This window comes from Ilyonectria robusta (assembly GCF_021365365.1).
Source record: "Ilyonectria robusta strain PMI_751 chromosome Unknown BGZ61scaffold_1, whole genome shotgun sequence".
Taxonomy (NCBI): domain Eukaryota; kingdom Fungi; phylum Ascomycota; class Sordariomycetes; order Hypocreales; family Nectriaceae; genus Ilyonectria; species Ilyonectria robusta.
The window spans coordinates 1146111-1164331 of record NW_025764435.1 but is presented as its reverse complement, the minus strand read 5'-3'; the positions used below and the strand labels follow the sequence as shown (position 1 = coordinate 1164331).

The 18221-nt window shown below is 54.8% G+C and overlaps 9 protein-coding genes across 9 annotated transcripts; 4 read left to right on the top strand and 5 right to left on the bottom strand.

Annotated features, from left to right (window-relative positions):
• Positions 1-1858: 1858 nt before the first annotated feature.
• Positions 1859-2788, bottom strand: BGZ61DRAFT_470541 (uncharacterized protein; the record flags this gene model as incomplete). Its single annotated transcript, XM_046248092.1, has 1 exon — positions 1859-2788. The coding sequence occupies one exon, from the start codon at positions 2786-2788 to the stop codon at positions 1859-1861; it is 930 nt and encodes a 309-aa protein (XP_046111839.1).
• Positions 2789-4386: 1598 nt separating this feature from the next.
• BGZ61DRAFT_488596 (P-loop containing nucleoside triphosphate hydrolase protein) lies at positions 4387-5178 on the top strand (the record flags this gene model as incomplete). The annotated part of the gene is made up of 2 exons (XM_046250122.1): positions 4387-4644; positions 4735-5178. 2 exons carry the CDS (start codon positions 4387-4389, stop codon positions 5176-5178), a joined length of 702 nt encoding a protein of 233 aa, XP_046111838.1.
• A 2007-nt stretch (positions 5179-7185) lies between these two features.
• Positions 7186-8905, bottom strand: BGZ61DRAFT_511731 (2-oxoacid dehydrogenase acyltransferase). The gene is made up of 2 exons (XM_046252133.1): positions 8591-8905; positions 7186-8524 (listed from the first exon to the last, which is right to left on the bottom strand). The coding sequence occupies exons 1-2, from the start codon at positions 8757-8759 to the stop codon at positions 7236-7238; spliced, it is 1458 nt and encodes a 485-aa protein (XP_046111837.1). The 5' UTR covers positions 8760-8905; the 3' UTR covers positions 7186-7235.
• A 182-nt stretch (positions 8906-9087) lies between these two features.
• BGZ61DRAFT_470538 (ATP10 protein-domain-containing protein) lies at positions 9088-10190 on the top strand (the record flags this gene model as incomplete). The annotated part of the gene is made up of 2 exons (XM_046248091.1): positions 9088-9449; positions 9512-10190. 2 exons carry the CDS (start codon positions 9088-9090, stop codon positions 10188-10190), a joined length of 1041 nt encoding a protein of 346 aa, XP_046111836.1.
• A 33-nt stretch (positions 10191-10223) lies between these two features.
• BGZ61DRAFT_582298 (putative vesicle transport v-SNARE protein Gos1) lies at positions 10224-11208 on the bottom strand (the record flags this gene model as incomplete). Its single annotated transcript, XM_046256281.1, has 4 exons — positions 11047-11208; positions 10880-10993; positions 10322-10821; positions 10224-10275 (listed from the first exon to the last, which is right to left on the bottom strand). Exons 1-4 carry the CDS (start codon positions 11113-11115, stop codon positions 10224-10226), a joined length of 735 nt encoding a protein of 244 aa, XP_046111835.1. The 5' UTR covers positions 11116-11208.
• Positions 11209-11542: 334 nt separating this feature from the next.
• BGZ61DRAFT_470536 (uncharacterized protein) lies at positions 11543-12324 on the top strand (the record flags this gene model as incomplete). The annotated part of the gene is made up of 4 exons (XM_046248090.1): positions 11543-11545; positions 11756-11895; positions 11955-12210; positions 12319-12324. The coding sequence occupies 4 exons, from the start codon at positions 11543-11545 to the stop codon at positions 12322-12324; spliced, it is 405 nt and encodes a 134-aa protein (XP_046111834.1).
• Positions 12325-13367: 1043 nt separating this feature from the next.
• BGZ61DRAFT_7843 (uncharacterized protein) lies at positions 13368-15328 on the bottom strand. Its single transcript, XM_046257091.1, has 3 exons — positions 14012-15328; positions 13805-13951; positions 13368-13751 (listed from the first exon to the last, which is right to left on the bottom strand). Exons 1-3 carry the CDS (start codon positions 15087-15089, stop codon positions 13543-13545), a joined length of 1434 nt encoding a protein of 477 aa, XP_046111833.1. The 5' UTR covers positions 15090-15328; the 3' UTR covers positions 13368-13542.
• Positions 15329-16314: 986 nt separating this feature from the next.
• On the bottom strand, positions 16315-16906 carry BGZ61DRAFT_437533 (uncharacterized protein). The gene has a single exon (XM_046244135.1). It carries the CDS (start codon positions 16784-16786, stop codon positions 16562-16564), a length of 225 nt encoding a protein of 74 aa, XP_046111832.1. The 5' UTR covers positions 16787-16906; the 3' UTR covers positions 16315-16561.
• A 654-nt stretch (positions 16907-17560) lies between these two features.
• Positions 17561-18180, top strand: BGZ61DRAFT_470533 (uncharacterized protein; the record flags this gene model as incomplete). Its single annotated transcript, XM_046248089.1, has 2 exons — positions 17561-17764; positions 18022-18180. 2 exons carry the CDS (start codon positions 17561-17563, stop codon positions 18178-18180), a joined length of 363 nt encoding a protein of 120 aa, XP_046111831.1.
• Positions 18181-18221: the final 41 nt, after the last annotated feature.

Below are 18221 nucleotides of genomic sequence, written 5' to 3'. Positions count from 1 at the left end.
TAACAATCACATGCTCCGTGCGTCTATCCTTGGCTTTGTTTGCCTTTCCTATCAGGGCGTTCCATCTCGAACCAATGGGTTGGGTATACTTGCCTAATTAGACGTCCTTGGTAACTGTTATTCGTAGATAACGTAGCGAGGCTCGGCGGCTATATGCCCCTCTTAGACACCATCCAACAAATGACCGCGCCTCCTGTATATGTGCGAAAGCAGACATGCCTAAACCGACCTGGGCTCAATTCAAGATTAGGTTGAGAAAGTTGGCGACTCTTCAGCCTCCTCCCAGCTAACTTGAGGATCAGGCACTCATTACATCCACCTATGTCGTATGAACAATCCGGGTCGTTATGAGATCTTCTTAACTTTATTCTCAGAGCTCTATACAGTGATCAAAGCGGTGAGGGCCGCAACCTGTGCCTTGTCATCTCAGGCCAGACGTTCAAGGAATCAGTTAGCCGTCGTCGGTGACTTCGGACCGGGTGGGCGCGGCCGAGAATCGCTCCGCGTGGGATAAAGAAACAACCACGAAATTTCTACGTGGATATCCTGCATCTAGGATGAGGCCCCCACTCAAACACCCGCGGGGGAATCCGGTGCTATACGGGCGCACAAGTTTAGCTGATTGCTCAATAGATACGTATCCGACGCACTCGCATGGTATGGGGCGGGAGAGGCACATCATGTCATGAGAGCTGTCGGTCGGAAACAAACGTTGAGTCCCACCCGCACCTCGCCGCCTACGCACACGATGTGCAGCATACCGACCCGATACTGCAGACCGGATGGACTGCCGAATGTACCTCCCGGTCACTAGTTGAAGAGTAGTGCCAGGTTCAGCTTCACCGCGTGAATGCAGGACAAGTCAGGAACGGGTGCAAACGGAGAAGCGGATCGCCAGACAAAGGTTCAGCAATCGGAACCACGGGAGTGCTAGAGAGCACGACGGGAATGCTAGAAAGTGGGAGGGTGTCATTCTGCGCTGATTAGAGGCTGTGCCGTTGCGTGGGTATAGAGAACACGATAGGTACATCGGGTTGGTAGAGTTGCAATCAAGCCTGCTGCCCCTCAGTGAAGCCCAAGGCTTGGAGAAATCGAAGATGGCCCTCCGATGAATGAGGATGAGCAGGAGCGGTGTGGCCTTTGACATGGAGCCAATGCGACATCTGGCAACAGAAGCAACAGGGGATGAAACTCGGCGAGCAAAGCGTGCTGCAAGCAAGCACTAACTAGCATGACCGACAGTGTCGGAGTGTCCGCCTAGGTAGTCGGAGTGTCCACCAACATCCACCGAGCCATTGCTTCGGAATGTCGACCTGCCAGCCGAACCGAACGTCGAAGGGTGGGGAGTTAATCTGGTTAGTTAGCTAGCCCAGAGACGCCAACCGGGGAAGCAGGAAAGGTCGATGGTGAATTGAATGCTTACCTTGTTGGGAGGTGAACGTCCCGAGTGGTTGGCAATGGCCCATGACCGGACTAGTTTGTGGAGGAGATGGTGATGTGACGGGAGGTCGATCGAGACGAATTGAGTGATGACTTTTCACGTCATGCCCGAACTGAGGTTGCGAGTGACCAAAGCAGAACTACTACGCAGTATACGTATCCAACTTCGGTCTCCATTCTCTGTTTCATTTCTATTGTTGTAATTTGCGTCTCATTCATTCACCAGTCACGATCGGGCGTGAAGATGAGGTCCGGTCAGCGGCCAGTGGGAACAGCAGGCTATGGGGCGGCTCTGTGGGGCACCACCTCCGCCTGACCTCGAGAAATCTGCGACCCCCACGCTACGCAGCACACCCATGCGGTCGAGCTCCACGCGCGGGACACGGCCTGGCTGGACAACGACTAGGATTTTTTCCTTTTACGCCGCAGAGGATGTCAGTGGGTGCGAGAGGGCGCTGGAGAGCGCTGGAGGGTGGTATCCGTTCGTAGTACTCCGTACAGTACATAGTACTTTGTAGAGGATCGCTGGAGGTGGGGTGGGGGTGTGTAACAACGCCTCCCGACTACCCTCGCACTCGTTTTTTGGTGAGACATTCCTCGCTCTTCTTCTCCTCTTCTCTGGCTGGGGCCAGGGTGCATCCCCAACCAGCGGGAGAAACTGCGGGGAGTGGGGAGGAAATCGGATGCAGTACTTTGGTACGAATATGTAGGAAAGTAACTGCCTGGTCCCTGTCTGCTCCGAAGAGGCCTCGCTGTTTGGCCTGGCTGCCCGCCATTTCGTCAATTGCTGCGCCTGTGAGTTGTTCTGTTTGGTTCGAGTTTGTCGAGGACGGGACCCGTGGACCGGACTCGTGGACGGCAGCGGGGACCAAAGGAGTACCACATCGGCGTAGTCCGCTCCGGCGCCTCTTTCCCGATCGAGACGCACAGAATATTCTGCCCTACGCCGCCGGACGCCCATCGGAGCCAGATACCCATGGCGCATCACGGCAGGTTGGCGGCAGACCTCCATCGCGTGCCGGGGACAGCAGCCGTAATTGCCTGGTCCCAGCACGTACAGCACGTACGGAGTGGCCCCCAAGCGGCTGAGTGACCAAGGTTTTAGGCTGTGGGAGGGTTGCCCAACGGCATTTGTTGCTGTCAAACGACGATCTGGATCGGATCGTCCCCTATTGTCGAATGATGCATCCCAGCCCAGCGCACTGGACCACGGGCCGAGCAAGAACGGCAGGCTGCTTCGAGGTTGTTGGGATTGGGGTTGCTTTCCACGTCCTCGGTCGGGCTGTTGGCTTGGCCGGGCATTCATTTGCGTCTGGGCACGGGATCGGGATGGCATGGGATGCAACATCTCCAGAATCGATGGAGGGCTGGATGCAGTGGGAGCGCTTTGGACGGGATGTTGCCCTGCGGCAGGCCACAACAGGCGGTTGGATTGCGGAGAGGGTTGTCACTCTGCAGGACTGCGATTGTACTCCGTACTCAACAGAATCGTACTGTACAGGCCGACACTGTACTTCCCCATGTCTGAGGTGAGTGAGTCGTATCAAGTAATACGGCGAGACGCCCCAAGACGCCCCAAGACACCCCAAGACACCCCCACCTCACCTCCAGCTTGTTCCGGAAGCCACTGCATGCACCGCTGATGCGTGCGTCGCCTGTACTACGTAGCATGCCACGCTACTTCGTACGCTGTCTGTCTTCCCCGGAATGATTGTTCATTGTGACATCAAGCCGCCGCCAAGCCTCGAGGCACCAAGAGTGTACTCGTGACCTGTCCCAAAATACATACATGCCAACCCTGTCACCGACACCGACACCGACGCCCGGCTCCCCCAGAAAGAGGAGCTCACTCACTCAGACACTCAGACACTCAGACACTCAGACACGCCCCCAAAGTCGCTTTTCCCCTGTCTACCTATTTGCCGCTCACCCAACCCTGCGTAGGTCCAGACTGCGTAGCAATTCCAGTTCTTCCCAGCGTCTTCTTCGTGTTCTCCAGCTTCTAAACAACAATCATGACCTGTTGCTTTCTACCTATCCTGCTGCGTCCCCCCCTTGCCTTCCACTCCCTTTCCCTGTCACTACTGCAATGTCAATGTACGCCATCTCTGAGACTTTACCCCTGCTCAGGTCAGTCCCAGTTCAGTCCCAGGTCAAGTCTGTGGGGTCGATCACGGCCAAGCCCCCCTGACTCCCCTGTAATCCACCCCCTCTCCCCATGCATTACATCTTCCACCCTTCCACCCACAAAGAAGCGGCGAAAAAAAAGCCTGAAAATTGCTTGGGTCGGAGTGGACACGACGGGAAAAACTTGCCCTGGCCTCTTCCAATTCAACCGCATCCACTCACTACCACGCATTACACACACCCCGGCGCTGGCTGGAAGACACCCGGGACGCCGTCGGTTCCACAGTACAACTAGTGACCAAGTGACCCGGCCCACCGGCGCCTGCTAGCTATTACACACTCCCCCACGTCACTTGCGCGAGTACGGACGGTCCGTAACAGGCTCGGGGGAGGCCTGATCCACGGACTGGCCCACGGCCTTCTCCCCGTTGCCAGAAGCCGGAAATGTCTTTCTCGTCATCAGCCTTATAATAGAAGCCTCTGGTCCCCCTTGCCCAGTCGTTTGCCTCCCCGACCGAACCCCCATCTCACATTTTAAGTTGTTGGCTTTTTGATCCTTTGGATTTCTTCCTTGCCGCTCTACCTCGCATTGCCTTGTTGAACCTAATACCAACCCTCACAAACCCTCTTCTACTTCCTTGACTGGAATTAGACTGCCCTTGCGCGTATTCATACATGTACACCGAACTCGGCCTACGACTGCCGTCCCGTCAACTCCGACCCGTTCCCTTTCTCTACCACAACGCCAAAGGAGTCATCGAACCCTGCTTTCATCCTTCCTGCTCCAACCTCGACTTACACCCTTCGCATCCTCTCGACATGTTGTCCTACGATTCTCCCGCCATGCCCATCAAGGCTCCCCGGGCCCCGGCCTCTGTTCCCTTGCCACCTTCGCTGCAGGCAACCCCTACCACGCCGTCGCCTCTGGCTTCCCTGAATTCGACTGCCGTCAATGGCCACAACGCCAAAGACCAGCAGCACATCTGGCTGGTTACTGGCCCGGCTGGCTGTGGAAAGAGCACCATCGCCGAGTATTTGGCCAACACCCTGAACATGCCCTACATCGAGGGTGATTCCGTGAGTGTGACCCCTTCCCTCCTGTGGCGTGCCCCGGGTGGCTGCCGCGTGCTCCGGTTTACACGGTCTCACCACTAACACGACTTTCAGTTCCACCCTCCTGCCAACGTCGAAAAGATGCGCACCGGCACTCCTCTGACGGATGCGGACCGCTGGGACTGGCTCACGGCTCTCCGAGAGGAGTCTATTAACCGGATCAACGCCGGCGCTGACGGTGTCGTCCTCACTTGTTCAGCCCTGAAGCGCAAGTACCGCGACGTCATTCGCGTCGCCGGCTACTTCGACCACCGCCTCTGCATCCACTTCATCTTCCTCAACGCGCCCGAGGAAGTCCTCCTCGCCCGTGTCTCGCAGCGAGAGAACCACTACATGGGTGCCAACATGGTCCACAGCCAGTTCGACATCCTCGAGCGTCCCACGAGCGACGAGAGGGACGTCGTCACCATCGATGTCAGCGTATCCATCGATGAGGTCAAGCGAGCCGCCTTGGCGAATGTCTTGGAGACCATGACTGAGGACTATGACGAACTATAGGCTGCATGTTCTCTCGCACAAGTCACTCTTACACACCCGCATGCACCTACTACAACAACAACAAGCATTGGTCACACGAGCATACACTTTCGTCATCCGGAAGTGTACGGTATTCGCAAAAAATTGGTTTAGCCTGGAGTCACAGCGTTTCAAGTCGACCATCATTACTGGTCCCGATTGGATTTTACCATCATGGAGTTTTTTGTATTTTCAACTTGATTCTTGCGTTGCGTGGAAGCAAATTACTCGGCTGGCCACTAGGCCGCTCCTCGGGGAACTCTCCGACCCAGCCTAAGCCGAGGCCATGGGGCTAGGCTGGAAGCCGCCCCCGCAAGTCAACTAAATTAGAGCCGTCACACCAAATGTACATACAGACTGCGCTCTGCAGCGGCAACGCGCGGGGTGCGGGGGGAGGTTGAAAGGGGGTGATCAACCTACATGGGTTGCAAAAGAATGCAAGGGAGGACAGACGGGAGGGGCGGATGCGAATAGTTACGTCCGGGCAGGGCCTTGGCTTGGGGGTTGTGTAACCCACCGACGCTTCATCGGTCCGCGCCCATAATCAGTCATATGTCATTTGCCGTCTGCCATCTGTCATCATTAACAAGCTGCATATTCCCTGTTCCAGATTGCGCGTTGCGTACTACAGTACTACCGGTACATGTTGCATGTTACCCGGCCAGGCATTCTCAACTGCGAGCAAATGGAAGTTTGCCAGAACACAGCTCGGGTGTCCCACCTACGTACATGCTCCCCGCCTGCAACCCTCACATGAGCCACTCCCCATAGCGCAATTACCCATCGTTGCAGCCACCGCTTGATCCATCTACCCCTCATCCCCTCGACATTGCAGGAAGCCGGTGTGGCAGCCGAAGTTGGGGGAGGCTTGGACGAGGGAGATATGTGTGTGGACGAAACAGGCAATTTTCAACCGCATCGCTCGAGTAGAGGCGACTTTTGGAACTTGTAGAGGGTGCCGGCATGCTACACGAGCAATAGTCGGTGACGTACACGGCGACGTACAGGAAGCCAGCTGCACGAGATGGTCACGAGAAACCTCAGCTGTCTTAATTGCTGACACCAACATCATCGTTGCATATCGCTTTGCTCTAACTAGACTTCATGAGATTTTTAGGCGGCCAGGTCCTCTGCCCTAGCTTCAACAGAGAGTCGGTAACAGCAGCCCGGAGCTGTCGGGGCTTGAGAATCCAGGTCCAAGCGTACGGCTCAGTCGGGCCTAGAACCATGCCGTGAATACAACAACAGATTCTATCCAAATATCCCACCCCTCTGCATGAAGACCATAGATCCTAGCAGTCACATGCAGCTACAGACGGCCGATCATAAAACCTTGGCGGAGGTTACATTTAGGAGCAATCTTTTTTTTTTAACCTGGAGGAAAACCCATAGCAGATAAGTATATTCGTTCCATATTCCCGCCTCCATTGGCAAAATGTGAGCAAAAGAATGGTTGGCTCCTTTTCAGTGTCGCCTACCCTATCCTAATCGTACGCAACAACGAATTGAAATTGAGAAAGCTGCTAATTAAAAAAAACCTATAGAATGCTCTAAAATCATGTGTGTATTTAAAATATTCGAAAGGAACATTTGATGGTCTCCCATAACTTTATTCAATTGGATTTCAAACAGTCCACCATTTTATCGTAGCTTTCATAGCCCTCCCTTCGTTGCAGGTAAATATCCCAACCCCGATTTTATATCCGAAGAAAAAAAGGAGAATTCGTCATGAAAGACTCAACTTCTGTAATATTACGCTCAAACGGTGTGTATACTATCCCTCGGCCCCTCAACTGGCACCACACAGACACCCACCAAGAGACATCTTCATCGTCGAGTTACCCCCAGAGGCTGCGGCTTACAGCTATCTGCCAAAGCATCTATGTTTGCTTGCAATCTCGGTGCCAACTTATAAACAAACTAAGCCCTTGCAGTCCCAAGGTGGACTTCCCGATTCAGGGAAAAGGGGGACGGACAGGTGTAGTGAATTGTCTACTCTCGATAAGTTTATTGGGTCTTAATGTAATCGCATATCATGTCTATCTTAGCTGCATCACCATAACATCTGGCTCCTCTACTACTGTTCGGATGAACTCTGCGGCCCGCGCCATGGTTGCGCCATCAATGACTCGGTGATCAGCACTCCAGCTGAAGTTGCACACCTGTTTCTTGATGACCTGGTCGGCCTCGTCAAATGCTGGCACGGTACGCATACGTCCGATACCCAAGATAGCCACCTCGCGCTCGACAATGACCGGGCTGACGTATGTACCACCAATACTGCCAATGTTGGTCACAGTGATAGTGCCACCCGAAAAGTCTGCAGGTGACAGCTTCCCCTGTGCAGCGAGGCCTTGCAGTCGGGCCAGCTCTGCCGCGATCGACACGATGTTGAGAGCTCCGACGTTCTTAATAACAGGCACCATCAATCCCTGGGGTGTGTCCATGGCGATCCCGACGTTGTGCTGGGGACGGTGCACCAAGCATGGCTTATTGGTCTTAGTGTCAACATCCACCCTTGCATTGAGTATGGGGTATTGGTATATCGCCAGCGAAACAGCCTTGATAATGAACGGTAGGTACGACAGCTTAGAGAGCTGACCATCCGCCATTGAGCTTTTGGAGAGCACGCGGTTGATGCGGGTACGCAGCTCCACAAGATTCGAGAAGTCGACTTCGTCGGCATAGAGGAAATGGGGGATTGTCAGAGACCGCGTCATGGTCTTGAACATTTGCAGTTGTGTGTTGGACAGCGGCACCACTGTTTCCGTCTGGATGGACGGATCCTGGGGGAAGGTCGATGCCAGGGACGGGGATACTGGTTGGGCATCTCTGGCCTTGACAAACTTGTAAATGTCTTCTTTCAGGACTCTGCCATCCTTGCCCGTCCCGTCGATGTCCATGATGTCGATCTTGAGTTCCTTAGAGAGATGCCGGACAGCTGGCGTAGCAAGGCTTGCGCACTTGCCCTTTTCCTTGCGCGGAGTCGTAGGCGCCACCTCCCCAGAAATCGCATCGGCCTCTTTTTCCGTGATTGACTCCGACGCAACAACAGGCGCCGGAGAGATAGCTACCTTCTCAGGTTGCTTGGGGGGCGAAGGTTCGATGTTCTCGACTTTGGCATCGCCTTCGATGTCAATGTCCACAAATGCCTTCCCCACCTTGGCCATTTCGCCGGCCTCGTAGTAGAGCTTCTTGACCACACCCGAGAAGCGACTGGTGATCTCCACGGAAGCTTTGTCGCTCTGGACTTCGCACAGTGGGGAGAACTCCTCGACGCGGGCGCCGGGTTCCACGAACCATTGGATGACCTCGCACTCGACAATGCCTGGGCTAGTTAGTCCTCTGTCTTTGCAAAGTTGTTTTCGGGAGGTAGCCATAAGTATTTACTTACCCTCGCCAATGTCGGCTAGCAATACCGGCTTAATCACCATTAATCTTCTCGACTCGCTGAACCATCTGGGAGAGACGACGGCGGGCCGTGATGTCATGGCCGTCTGGCTCATGCCCTTGGCAGTTTGCCATTGTTTTCGAAGCACTCGAGATCCACGCTGGAGAAACATGATGGCAGGCAATTGAAGCTGGGAAGAGAAGGAACAAGCACAGCCATCTTGAGCCGGCTCGAGGAAGAAGAGGAACCATGGGTATGGTAAAGCCGAAGGGGTTCAGTCGGCATTGTGACTTTGGCCGTGAAGCTCCCCGTGGATAGCCGAGTCTGGGGATGACGGCACGCTAACCCGAATTGGTCCGCGTCCCCACACGCGACCGATTGCTCCGTGCCCATGGATCGGCGGCGTTTCTGGGCTCCGACCGGAGAAGCGTGGGCCCTGGCCCGTGAAATTTCCAACTCCCGACCAGCAGCGCAGCACCCGCGACGCGATCAAGCCCGCCATGGCGTCACGACGACTCGAGCTGGCCCTGTCCGGCCTTTCACGACGGCCGCTGACATGCCTCTTTTGCGAGGCCCGCCGCTCCTTCACCTCGTCCGCCATCCGCGGGGCGAGGGCCGAAAAGCCCGCGTCCGGCTCCTCCATGGACCCCCAGGCCAACCTCACCGGCGCCCCGATTGAAGCTCCCCGAAGCTACGGCAAGCGATTCGAGGGCAAGTTCACCCCGAAGCCTCTGCCGAGGCCAATTGGCATGCCGCTCCCGCCAAAGGCAGGCGAAAATTCTGGCATTGACAGCCGAACGTTGCGGCAGCGCCGCGAAGACTTCGTGAATTACGACAAGCACTTGCAAAGGCGAAAAGAACTGTAAGCACCACGTCTGAAACGATGGCATAAGATAAACACATGTTGATACTTTATTAAAACAGGACGGCAAAAATATCAAGACCGTATTTCCGAGATTGGGGCAACCTGCAACACCACAAGGGCAAATCCTTCATTGCCCCACCACGACTGTTCAAGGCGGAGCTCTCGCTCTTCTTTCCCAACTTCTACGGCGAGACCCTCCTCAAGGCCGACCGAAACCCGCGCGATACAACACCGCTCCTGACGGGCAAGGCGAGCGTCGTCGCCTTCTTCAACAGCCGATGGGCCGAGCAGCAAGCAGCCACCTTTACCTCCAAGGAGGAAAACCCGGCGCTGCACCAGGTCCTGGCCCAGCACGGTGACCTTGCGCAGCTCGTCAATCTCAACTACGAGGACAATGCAGGCAAGGCATGGCTCGTGCGCTTCTTCATGAGCTCGCTCCGCAAGCAGTTTCCCGAAAGGGACTGGGACAAGTACTTCCTAGTGCGCCGCGGCATCACAGACGATATCCGCGAGTCGATCGGTCTGTTAAACAGCAAGGTCGGCTACGTCTTCCTGGTTGACCAATATTGCCGAGTGCGATGGGCAGGGAGCGGACCGAGCGAGCCTGATGAGCGAGAGGGCCTAGCAAAGGGCCTTGGACGGCTCGTTGATGAGATCAACAGGGAGACCACGCTGCCTGCAACAGCGCGGGAGCAGCACCCGGGAAAACAACATCTCGAGGTCCCAAAGGCATTGTAATTCACACTCTCTATCAAGAGAGGATACTGTAACTTAGATATCCCATGTCCCCACCATACTGTACAACAAATGCACGCTGATACCCCTGAACGCCTATGAGATATGCAAATTCCCGTCTCGTTGTGTTTTACATCATCAACCAGAAGACAATGAAGCAAAATGCAACAAAGCCTCCCATGATGATGCCATCTCTCCTCTTCTTGGCCGATATCCTTCCAATCAACGAGTTCAGCCCCGGCACTTGGGCTGCGGCTTGGTTGATTCGGCGGTTGATACTCGCCAAGGTCTCGCGCTGCAGGTTGAAGCTGTCGTTGACGGCATAGGCCTGGCTAAGCACACTATCCGCCATGTTGTTGCTGTTGTCTACACGGTTGCGCTCCTCGAGCATATAGTCGGCCTCTGCGGCTTCGGGGTTGTTGGTCCGGTATTCGTTGATATCGGAGCGGACATTGGTAAGGAGGTTCGCGCGGTCGCGGGCTTGTTGGAGGGTCGACCGCAGTCGTGTCAGGTCACGCTTGTGGTTGGTCAACTTCTCGCGGAGGAGGGAGAGGTTGTTCTGCTTGAGGGCGGATGATGTGAGGGCGGCTTCGGAGTCGAGGAGGCGGGAGAGTTGGGTGATGCTGGCATCGCGCTGCGAATATGGGTTAGTGTCGCCGGACGAACCGGGACGTAAGGGCGCAAAAGCGTACCTTTTCCAGAAGCTCCTCCAGCTTCTGCTCTGTTTCGCGCTCTTCATCCGTAGGCTTCGCCGGGATGTTGGTAGCTGTGGAGAACTGCGAGTATGTGTGGAATAGGTTCTCGGTCTGCAACGACGTCAGCTAGCTCCTCATGACGCATGATGCCACTCGCGACGGACCTGAGTCTCTAATGTTCGGGCCTGCTGCCGCAGGTGAGCCCAACCAGCATTCCCCGACGGCGCAGCCATTATTGCGAAAGTAAAGATTTCAGTGACAAATGATGATGGAATGGCTTCAGCGAGGCTCAACGCAACACCCTGTCGACAACCGACTCCCTGACGACGACGACGACCGACACCTGGACCATCCCGGAATCGGCAGAACAGCTCACCGCCTTCACTAGCGCGAAATCAACGTCACGAGGTACATCACGTGTTTGGGGGACCCCTCTCAGACTGCCAAAGCCCACTGTCCAATGAAAAATTGTGAAACCACTCATATTCTCCACTATTTCGCACACGCTCCTCAAGCCCTAGGGCAATTTTTCACCCTCTCGGCAAACTTCTCTAAATTCTACGCCTACGATCTATCGCGACACGGACGGTTACGGTTGAGGCTGATATTTTTCAACACACTCGTCGACTCACTTCGCCAACCACTTCGAAGCTAATCAAGATGGTGAGTACACACCTTCTTGCCCCCTTTCACTCGGACGTCAGCACCGTGTCGTCGCTCCCATCCGCTTTCACACCCCAATCGAATTGTTCGACAACGACCAAACACACGCACAGTCACTCACACGATCGATTCCCCCTATCGAGTCTTCCACCGTGAAGCGACAACACCATGCACAAGAATTCAGAGGAATGGGATGCTGACAGGTTATAGTCGTCGGGCAAGGTCAAGGCGGTTGCGCTCTGGAGCAAGAACAAGGATGAGTTGACGAAGCAACTCGGCGAGCTCAAGACTGAGCTCGGCCAGCTCCGCATCCAGAAGGTCGCTTCTTCCGGCAGCAAGCTGAACAAGATGTGAGCCGAATCCCTCTCCCAAAGCAAACTTTGGGCTTGTACTTTTTTTTCTTTGGAAGGCCACTTGTGCTAATCCGGTGGATCTCCAGTCACGACCTCCGCAAGTCCATCGCTCGCGTCCTCACCATCATCAACGCCAAGCAAAGGGCTCAGCTCCGCCTGTTCTACAAGAACAAGAAGTACGCTCCTCTCGACCTCCGACCCAAGCAGACCCGCGCCATCCGCCGCCGATTATCCCCCGAAGACAAGGCCCGCGTGTTGCAGAAGGCCAAGAAGCGCACCGTTCACTTCCCCCAGCGCAAGTTCGCCATCAAGGTACGAGAGGACTCGACGTCGTAGTCATGGTGGCAGACGCAATCTGTCATCCGCTGCGGACGTGATGATTTGTTGTATTGGACATGGTTTGCTAACGATCAATCGCAGGCTTAAATTGCTTGAAGGGTTGACGGACATCTGGGTAGAAGGGAAACGGGGTATGGAGGGCGTGGCGTGCTTTTTCTTTGAACAAAAGGCTTCGAACTTGCATCGCATGGCTCAGGGAATCTCGGTCTGACTTGTACTTATTTCCCGGTTTGGGCCTCGTTCTGGGACGGGATGTCCACAATGGGCTGCCCGGTCAGGCAGCCTAAAAAAAATGAGGTCATGATCAAGAACGCCGAGGCATGCGTATTCCACCTTCCCAAGAGAGCTGTGAAATGAGTGATGGGCCAATTGTGAAGTGATGCAACTGCAATGATGCAGCTGAGGCGTAGATGTGGCCAGGATACTCGCTCCGTTTGCGGGAATGCGTTGTCTCCGAGCCGAACCGACGACTAGTTGCACTCTAAACAACATCGACGGCCTTTCCGCAAGAGGGATTTTTCACTCCCACTACACTTGCCAGCCTCAGCATAAAGGGAGTGATAATTGATGATTTCTTAGCCGCGTTCGTGGTAAGGTCATCTGTCGCCCAATCCGAAGTCGTTGCCATCCCTACTATCGAGCACCACTCACTCTTCGGAACGGCAAGACCCGAATCGGAACGGCAAGACCCGAATCGGATCACGGGCCTAAACAGCTAACCATCCCCAACAAAGGCAGCAAAGCGACCAGAGCCCTAAAATTTCGCCTTGATATCTTCTGCCCCTCTTTTGTCTTCTTTATTTGTTTCCCCGATGCCATTAACAATCGTTTTCACTACGCATCTAAAACCAATCCCCCCCCCCCCCAGGCCTAGCTCATCACAATGAAGTCGCGCAATCTGCGCACTTACCATTCGAATGAATTGAATTGAATTAAATGAAATAACAAGCTTCATTGATAAGCGGGAGATTCAGTTTATGGGTTATTTGTTCATTTTCTATTTCATGTGGGATACCATACCATGATTAATGGTCGAGTTTAGGACATATCTTGTGCCTGCAAATGGGCATAGGTAGGTATATGCGCGAACAACTATCCGCATTATTGAACAAGTTAACATTAAGAGCGTTTATCATTAATGTCTATCACTACCTAGGTGACATGATGGTTTCGACTTTTCCCCTTGTCGACCAATGCCACGCGAAAACAATATCTCAAAAACAAGACCATTCAGAAAGAACCACTGCGCCGAAACACCAGGCCGTCTCGCCCAAGGAAACGATGCCCTCGGGGGTATTCTTGTGTCTATTCTTCTAATTGTTCATGCTTGGTCTTCATGTGGCGGCGAAGCTGGTCCAAGCGGTGGAAGTCCTTGCCACAGACGTCGCAGACGTGGCCGCCCTTCACGTTGTGGGTTCGACGATGCTTGGACAGGTTGGATGATTCACCAAACCTCTTGCCGCAGATTTCACACATCAGCGGCTTCTCTCCTGTGTGAGTGCGGGTGTGCATAGCTAAGGGCCGGGTTAGCGGGGATTGTCAGCAGGTGAAGGAAGTGTGGACTTACTGAGCGCACTCTGTTGCTTGAAAGACTGAGTGCAGCCTGGGTGTTTGCATTTCCAGGGCTTCTCTCCGGAATGAGTTCGCATATGCTGCTCGAGGGACTGCTTCGCTGAAAGAAGAATTCCGCAAATATTGCACGCGACGGGTTTGACTGCTATCGTTAGGACAAGGCCTGGTACGTTGGGGTTGGAAGTGTCAAGTGTCAACTTACATCCTGTGTGTGTTTGCATGTGCCTCTCTAGTTTGCTCTTCTGCGAGAACGGAGTCCGTCTGGTGCAAGCGTACCACGAGCAGTTGAACCCACCAGTCGCCTTCTCCAGGTCCTTGAGGTGCGCTTCCTTGCAGTGAGACTGCAGGTCCTTGTGGTTTTCGAACTTGAAGCTGCATAGGTCTCCGTTCGCGACAACCCATCGACACGAGAACTGGTCGTCCGCACTGATAGACTGCGGCTGGTCCTTCAATGCAGGAATTGGGACATCCAATCCAGGAGTCGGGATGTTCGAGCCAGGAGTAGGGTTGTTCAAGTCAGGAGTCGGGTTATTCAAGCCAGGAGTCGAGTTATTCAAGCCAGGAGTCGGGTTATTCAAGCCAGGAGTCGGGCCCTTGAAGCGTTTCGGGTGCCATTGCATCATACAGTCCGTGTTGGCGTCAGCAGGGGTCGTGACAGGGTTGATCATGGGATCAGATTCGATTGTTGGTGGTGTTTCAATCGAAGCCGATGCTGGTGTCGTGTATACTGTGGGCGGCACCATGCAGTTCGCGTCAGTGCATGTGTCGCCTGCTTCGGTGCACTCGTCGTCGAGGCATGGATCCGGCATCCCGCAAGCCGCATCGAAGCAGCAGACAGAATGGTTCATCGCGAGACCACCGCAGGACGCATCGACGCAGGAAGCGTCAAAGCAGCAGGACGCATCGGGCGTCTCCTCACATTGGTCTGTACAGTTAACGCCGCAGTGAGAGCTGCAGGCCATGGAGGCACCATCGTCGTAAGTAGTGCCGCCGGTGAAGGCTTGACCAAGCATGCCCACGTTAGGGGCTCCCTGTTGGTCTAATGAGACTGCCCACGGATGCTGCAACCACTGCGTGTGAGGGTTCCAAGGCATGATGAAGTCGGCCGGAGGCAGCATTTGAGACTGGTTCCAGTTGAGGGTCTGGAGGGCAACCATGGGATCCAGATCCATCTGGAAGTGGTGCGCGTCCAACGGCAGGTTGGCGCCAGCGTTGATACCATCATCCAGGTCGATGCCTTCCATGCCCTGATGGCCCTCGTAGGACATGGATTGATCCATTCGGAAAAGTCCAAACAGAGGCAGAATAAATAAAAATCGCGATGGGCAGAAGGATGGATGATGGGGATGGGCCTAGACCTCTCCCGACTCCCGAGTGGGATGTTCAGACTTGAGATCGGCACAGGCGCCAAGAAAAGCGATTTATGAGAACCCGGATGGCCTGGGTGCTCGAGGCTGAGGGGCAGAGACTAGGGTAGGTAGTCTGTGCTGCGCAGTGACGATAGGCTGAGTGGGGGGTAGCCAATCAGGAGTGGAGAAAGAGTAATAGAGTGCTCGACTATTTTGTCGGTTCGTTTGTGGAGTAGAGTGCGGGAAGAGGGAAGAGTGTGAAGAATGCGAAGAGTGTGAAGAGTGTGAGTGAAGTGAGGCAAGGGGTGGGAAGAGTGTGAGGGAAGTCAGGGTAGTTAGTGAAGGGAAGGAGTATGCTTGCTGGGATGAAAAGGTAGGATCAGAAGGGTGTCCTTGCCAGTCTTCTTATACTACGAAGAATTGTCGACGACGGTCCAGCCTTTTCTTTCCCGTCCACGAGGGCAACGTATGGGCTGGTAGCTTTCACAGATGCATCGGGAAGAAAAACTAATTCTTGATGGGCGGCATGCCTCTGTCTCGGTCCCTCCACGAGAGACGCCTTGCATCTTGCATTAGGTTTTTAGTTTGTCGAATTTCCAAAGTTCAACCATGCCCACCGGCTGCTTCTTGCTGCACCAGGAACGTGCCAACAGCGTGTGCCTGGCTGTGCAACATGCAGGCAAGCCACTGTGGAGATGATTGAAGTCGGGGCGTGGGGATGTGGACGGCGCTGATTCAGTGAGATCTTGCCCTGCCTCTCCACTGAATCCACTCTTCGACTCATATGTTCTGTCTTCGTGAAGGTGTATTCTTGAGACGAGTTGCCGTCCTTGCCGTTTAACCTCGTTGGTTTAGCTGGTAATCTCAAAGTAGTACCCTCTCGAAGGAAGAGTTATTATCGGAATGACCGGGCAGGCAACATTGCAAAGTCGCAGATGTTAGCCGAAAAAACATTGTTCGCTGTGCTTCAACGCCGACCACGATGGACGAAAGAAACCGCGCAATCCCCGTCGCGGACGAATCGCGTGGTGGTGGTGCCAGAGACAGGCATCGGCGAGCCTCTTACCCTGTACCAAGTGAAAAACAGGCCGTTACAGTACGATTTTATGCGATTTCATGCACAGAATGGACACATTCAGCTGCTTTGTGCATTCCCGGCAAATTTACTATTCGTTTGATTTCCTCAACTGATTGTTGGTTGCGGGGATGAGCTCGCCGTTGCTCGTCTCGTGTGGCATTCGTGTGGCATTCGTGTGGTGGCGTTCAACCACACAGCAAACCATGGATGGATATCCCCTTATCTTCCAAAGCCCCAACCCACCCAGTCAACTTAAGCTCAAGCCACCAGGACCATTTGCTCCCCCTTGAAAACGGCATCCAGGGTACCTGCATAAGTCAACCAGTTACACTGTGGTCACGCGCCCAAGGCTCAACAATGCAGCCCATCCTCGCGGTGGGACGGCGTCTCCATCAATCGGACCCGTGTCCGGCGCATGGATCACCGGCCTGCGCACGCCTGCGTCCACGCCGGCCGCAACGAACTCTCCGGGACCCGGAGTCAAATAGCGCACAGATCGCCGAGGTTTTGTCCGCCGCCGGAGGAAGTCAGACGGCGCTCGGATCGGCATGGTCTCGTGCCGCGATGCAGTGCGAGCGGAGGCATGTCTTTTGCATACGAGCCAGAAGCATCACGGCAGCAGAGCAGCGGCACAGCAGCACAGCAGCACAGCAGCAGAGCAGCAGGTACCATGGAACGCTTGCTGCACGCTCTTCCACGCGCATATTCTGTCTGGCACACATGCAGTTTGTCTTGTCTATTTAATTGCCCTAGTCTCCCATTGCAGAACTGGCGCAACTGGCCGAACCCCGCTCGCTCCTCCAGGACCGTCCCCCACCAGCGGGTCTTGGCCTATTGCATGCACTCCAGTATTTGTACCGTGTATCCGTGCATCCAGCCCCACCAATTTATCCATCCATCCAATCCACTCACCCTCACCGACCAGCCACTATTTACTTATCGTCTCTGCGAACCAACTTGCAGCTTCGCTCGCAGGCTCGGTTGTAGTTCCAGGTCCTATCGCAAGGCAAAAAGGAACCTCTGGACGCATTCCCATCCACTCCATGCCCACTCCCTGACCTCGGACGCCTCTCCATTCGCCAAGTTGCCTTGCAGAGTGACGTCGTAAGCTTTCTCGAGGCGCAGCAGCATCTCTAGATCACGAGCAGTTCGCACACCTGAGCGCATCGCAAACCATTGCTTGCTCGCCGCACTCTCCCCTGCACCAACCCCATCGCAAAGTTGGTTGATTGCCTGCTTTGAAAACCATACTCTTCGTCGACCCGCCCTATTCAAACTCTCGTCTCTCCCGGACCTCAACTCCGGCGCATCGCGAGTCGTCAAGATGGGCAACATCTGCGGCAAGACCGAAGCGGATCCCTTTGATCAACCTGGCCGTGTCTTAGGTTCTGCTCCACCCCCAGGACCGACGACTGCCCCCGTTCCGAAGAAGGTTGGAGGGCCCCCGCGAGTGTTGGGTGGCTCATCGACCGCTGAAGCATCGGGAAGCCAAGAAGATGCGCGGCGCAAGGCCTCCGAGGCAGCCCTAGTGAGTACAGCATCTATGACTCCCCCAGATCGTCCCGCATCGCGCCGTGCTGCATAGTACTGTGTAGCGAAATAGACCTCACCCTTCCCATGGCCGAGGGCTGTGTGCATCTCTGGCAGGGATGCTCGACTGCACACACCATCACACCAACACACCAACAATCCAACACTCCCTTATTCCATCCAAAGCTCACACCGCCACCACCATCGTGCCAACTATCGTGAACTATCGTGAACTTTCTGACCACCACGTTCCAGGCTCGAGCCAAAGCCTCGTCTGCGGGCGGAGGCAAGCTCCAATCGCAGTTGACCTCGCAGCAAAAAAAGAGCCAGTTAGAGCATCTGAACGATGCTAGTAAGACAAGGAGGGGCGAAAACCAAAGCACGCAGGACACCGAGATCCAGAGGTGGGACTGAAACCCTGTCTCGGGGGCTTGGAGAAAGCGAGACGCAGAAGG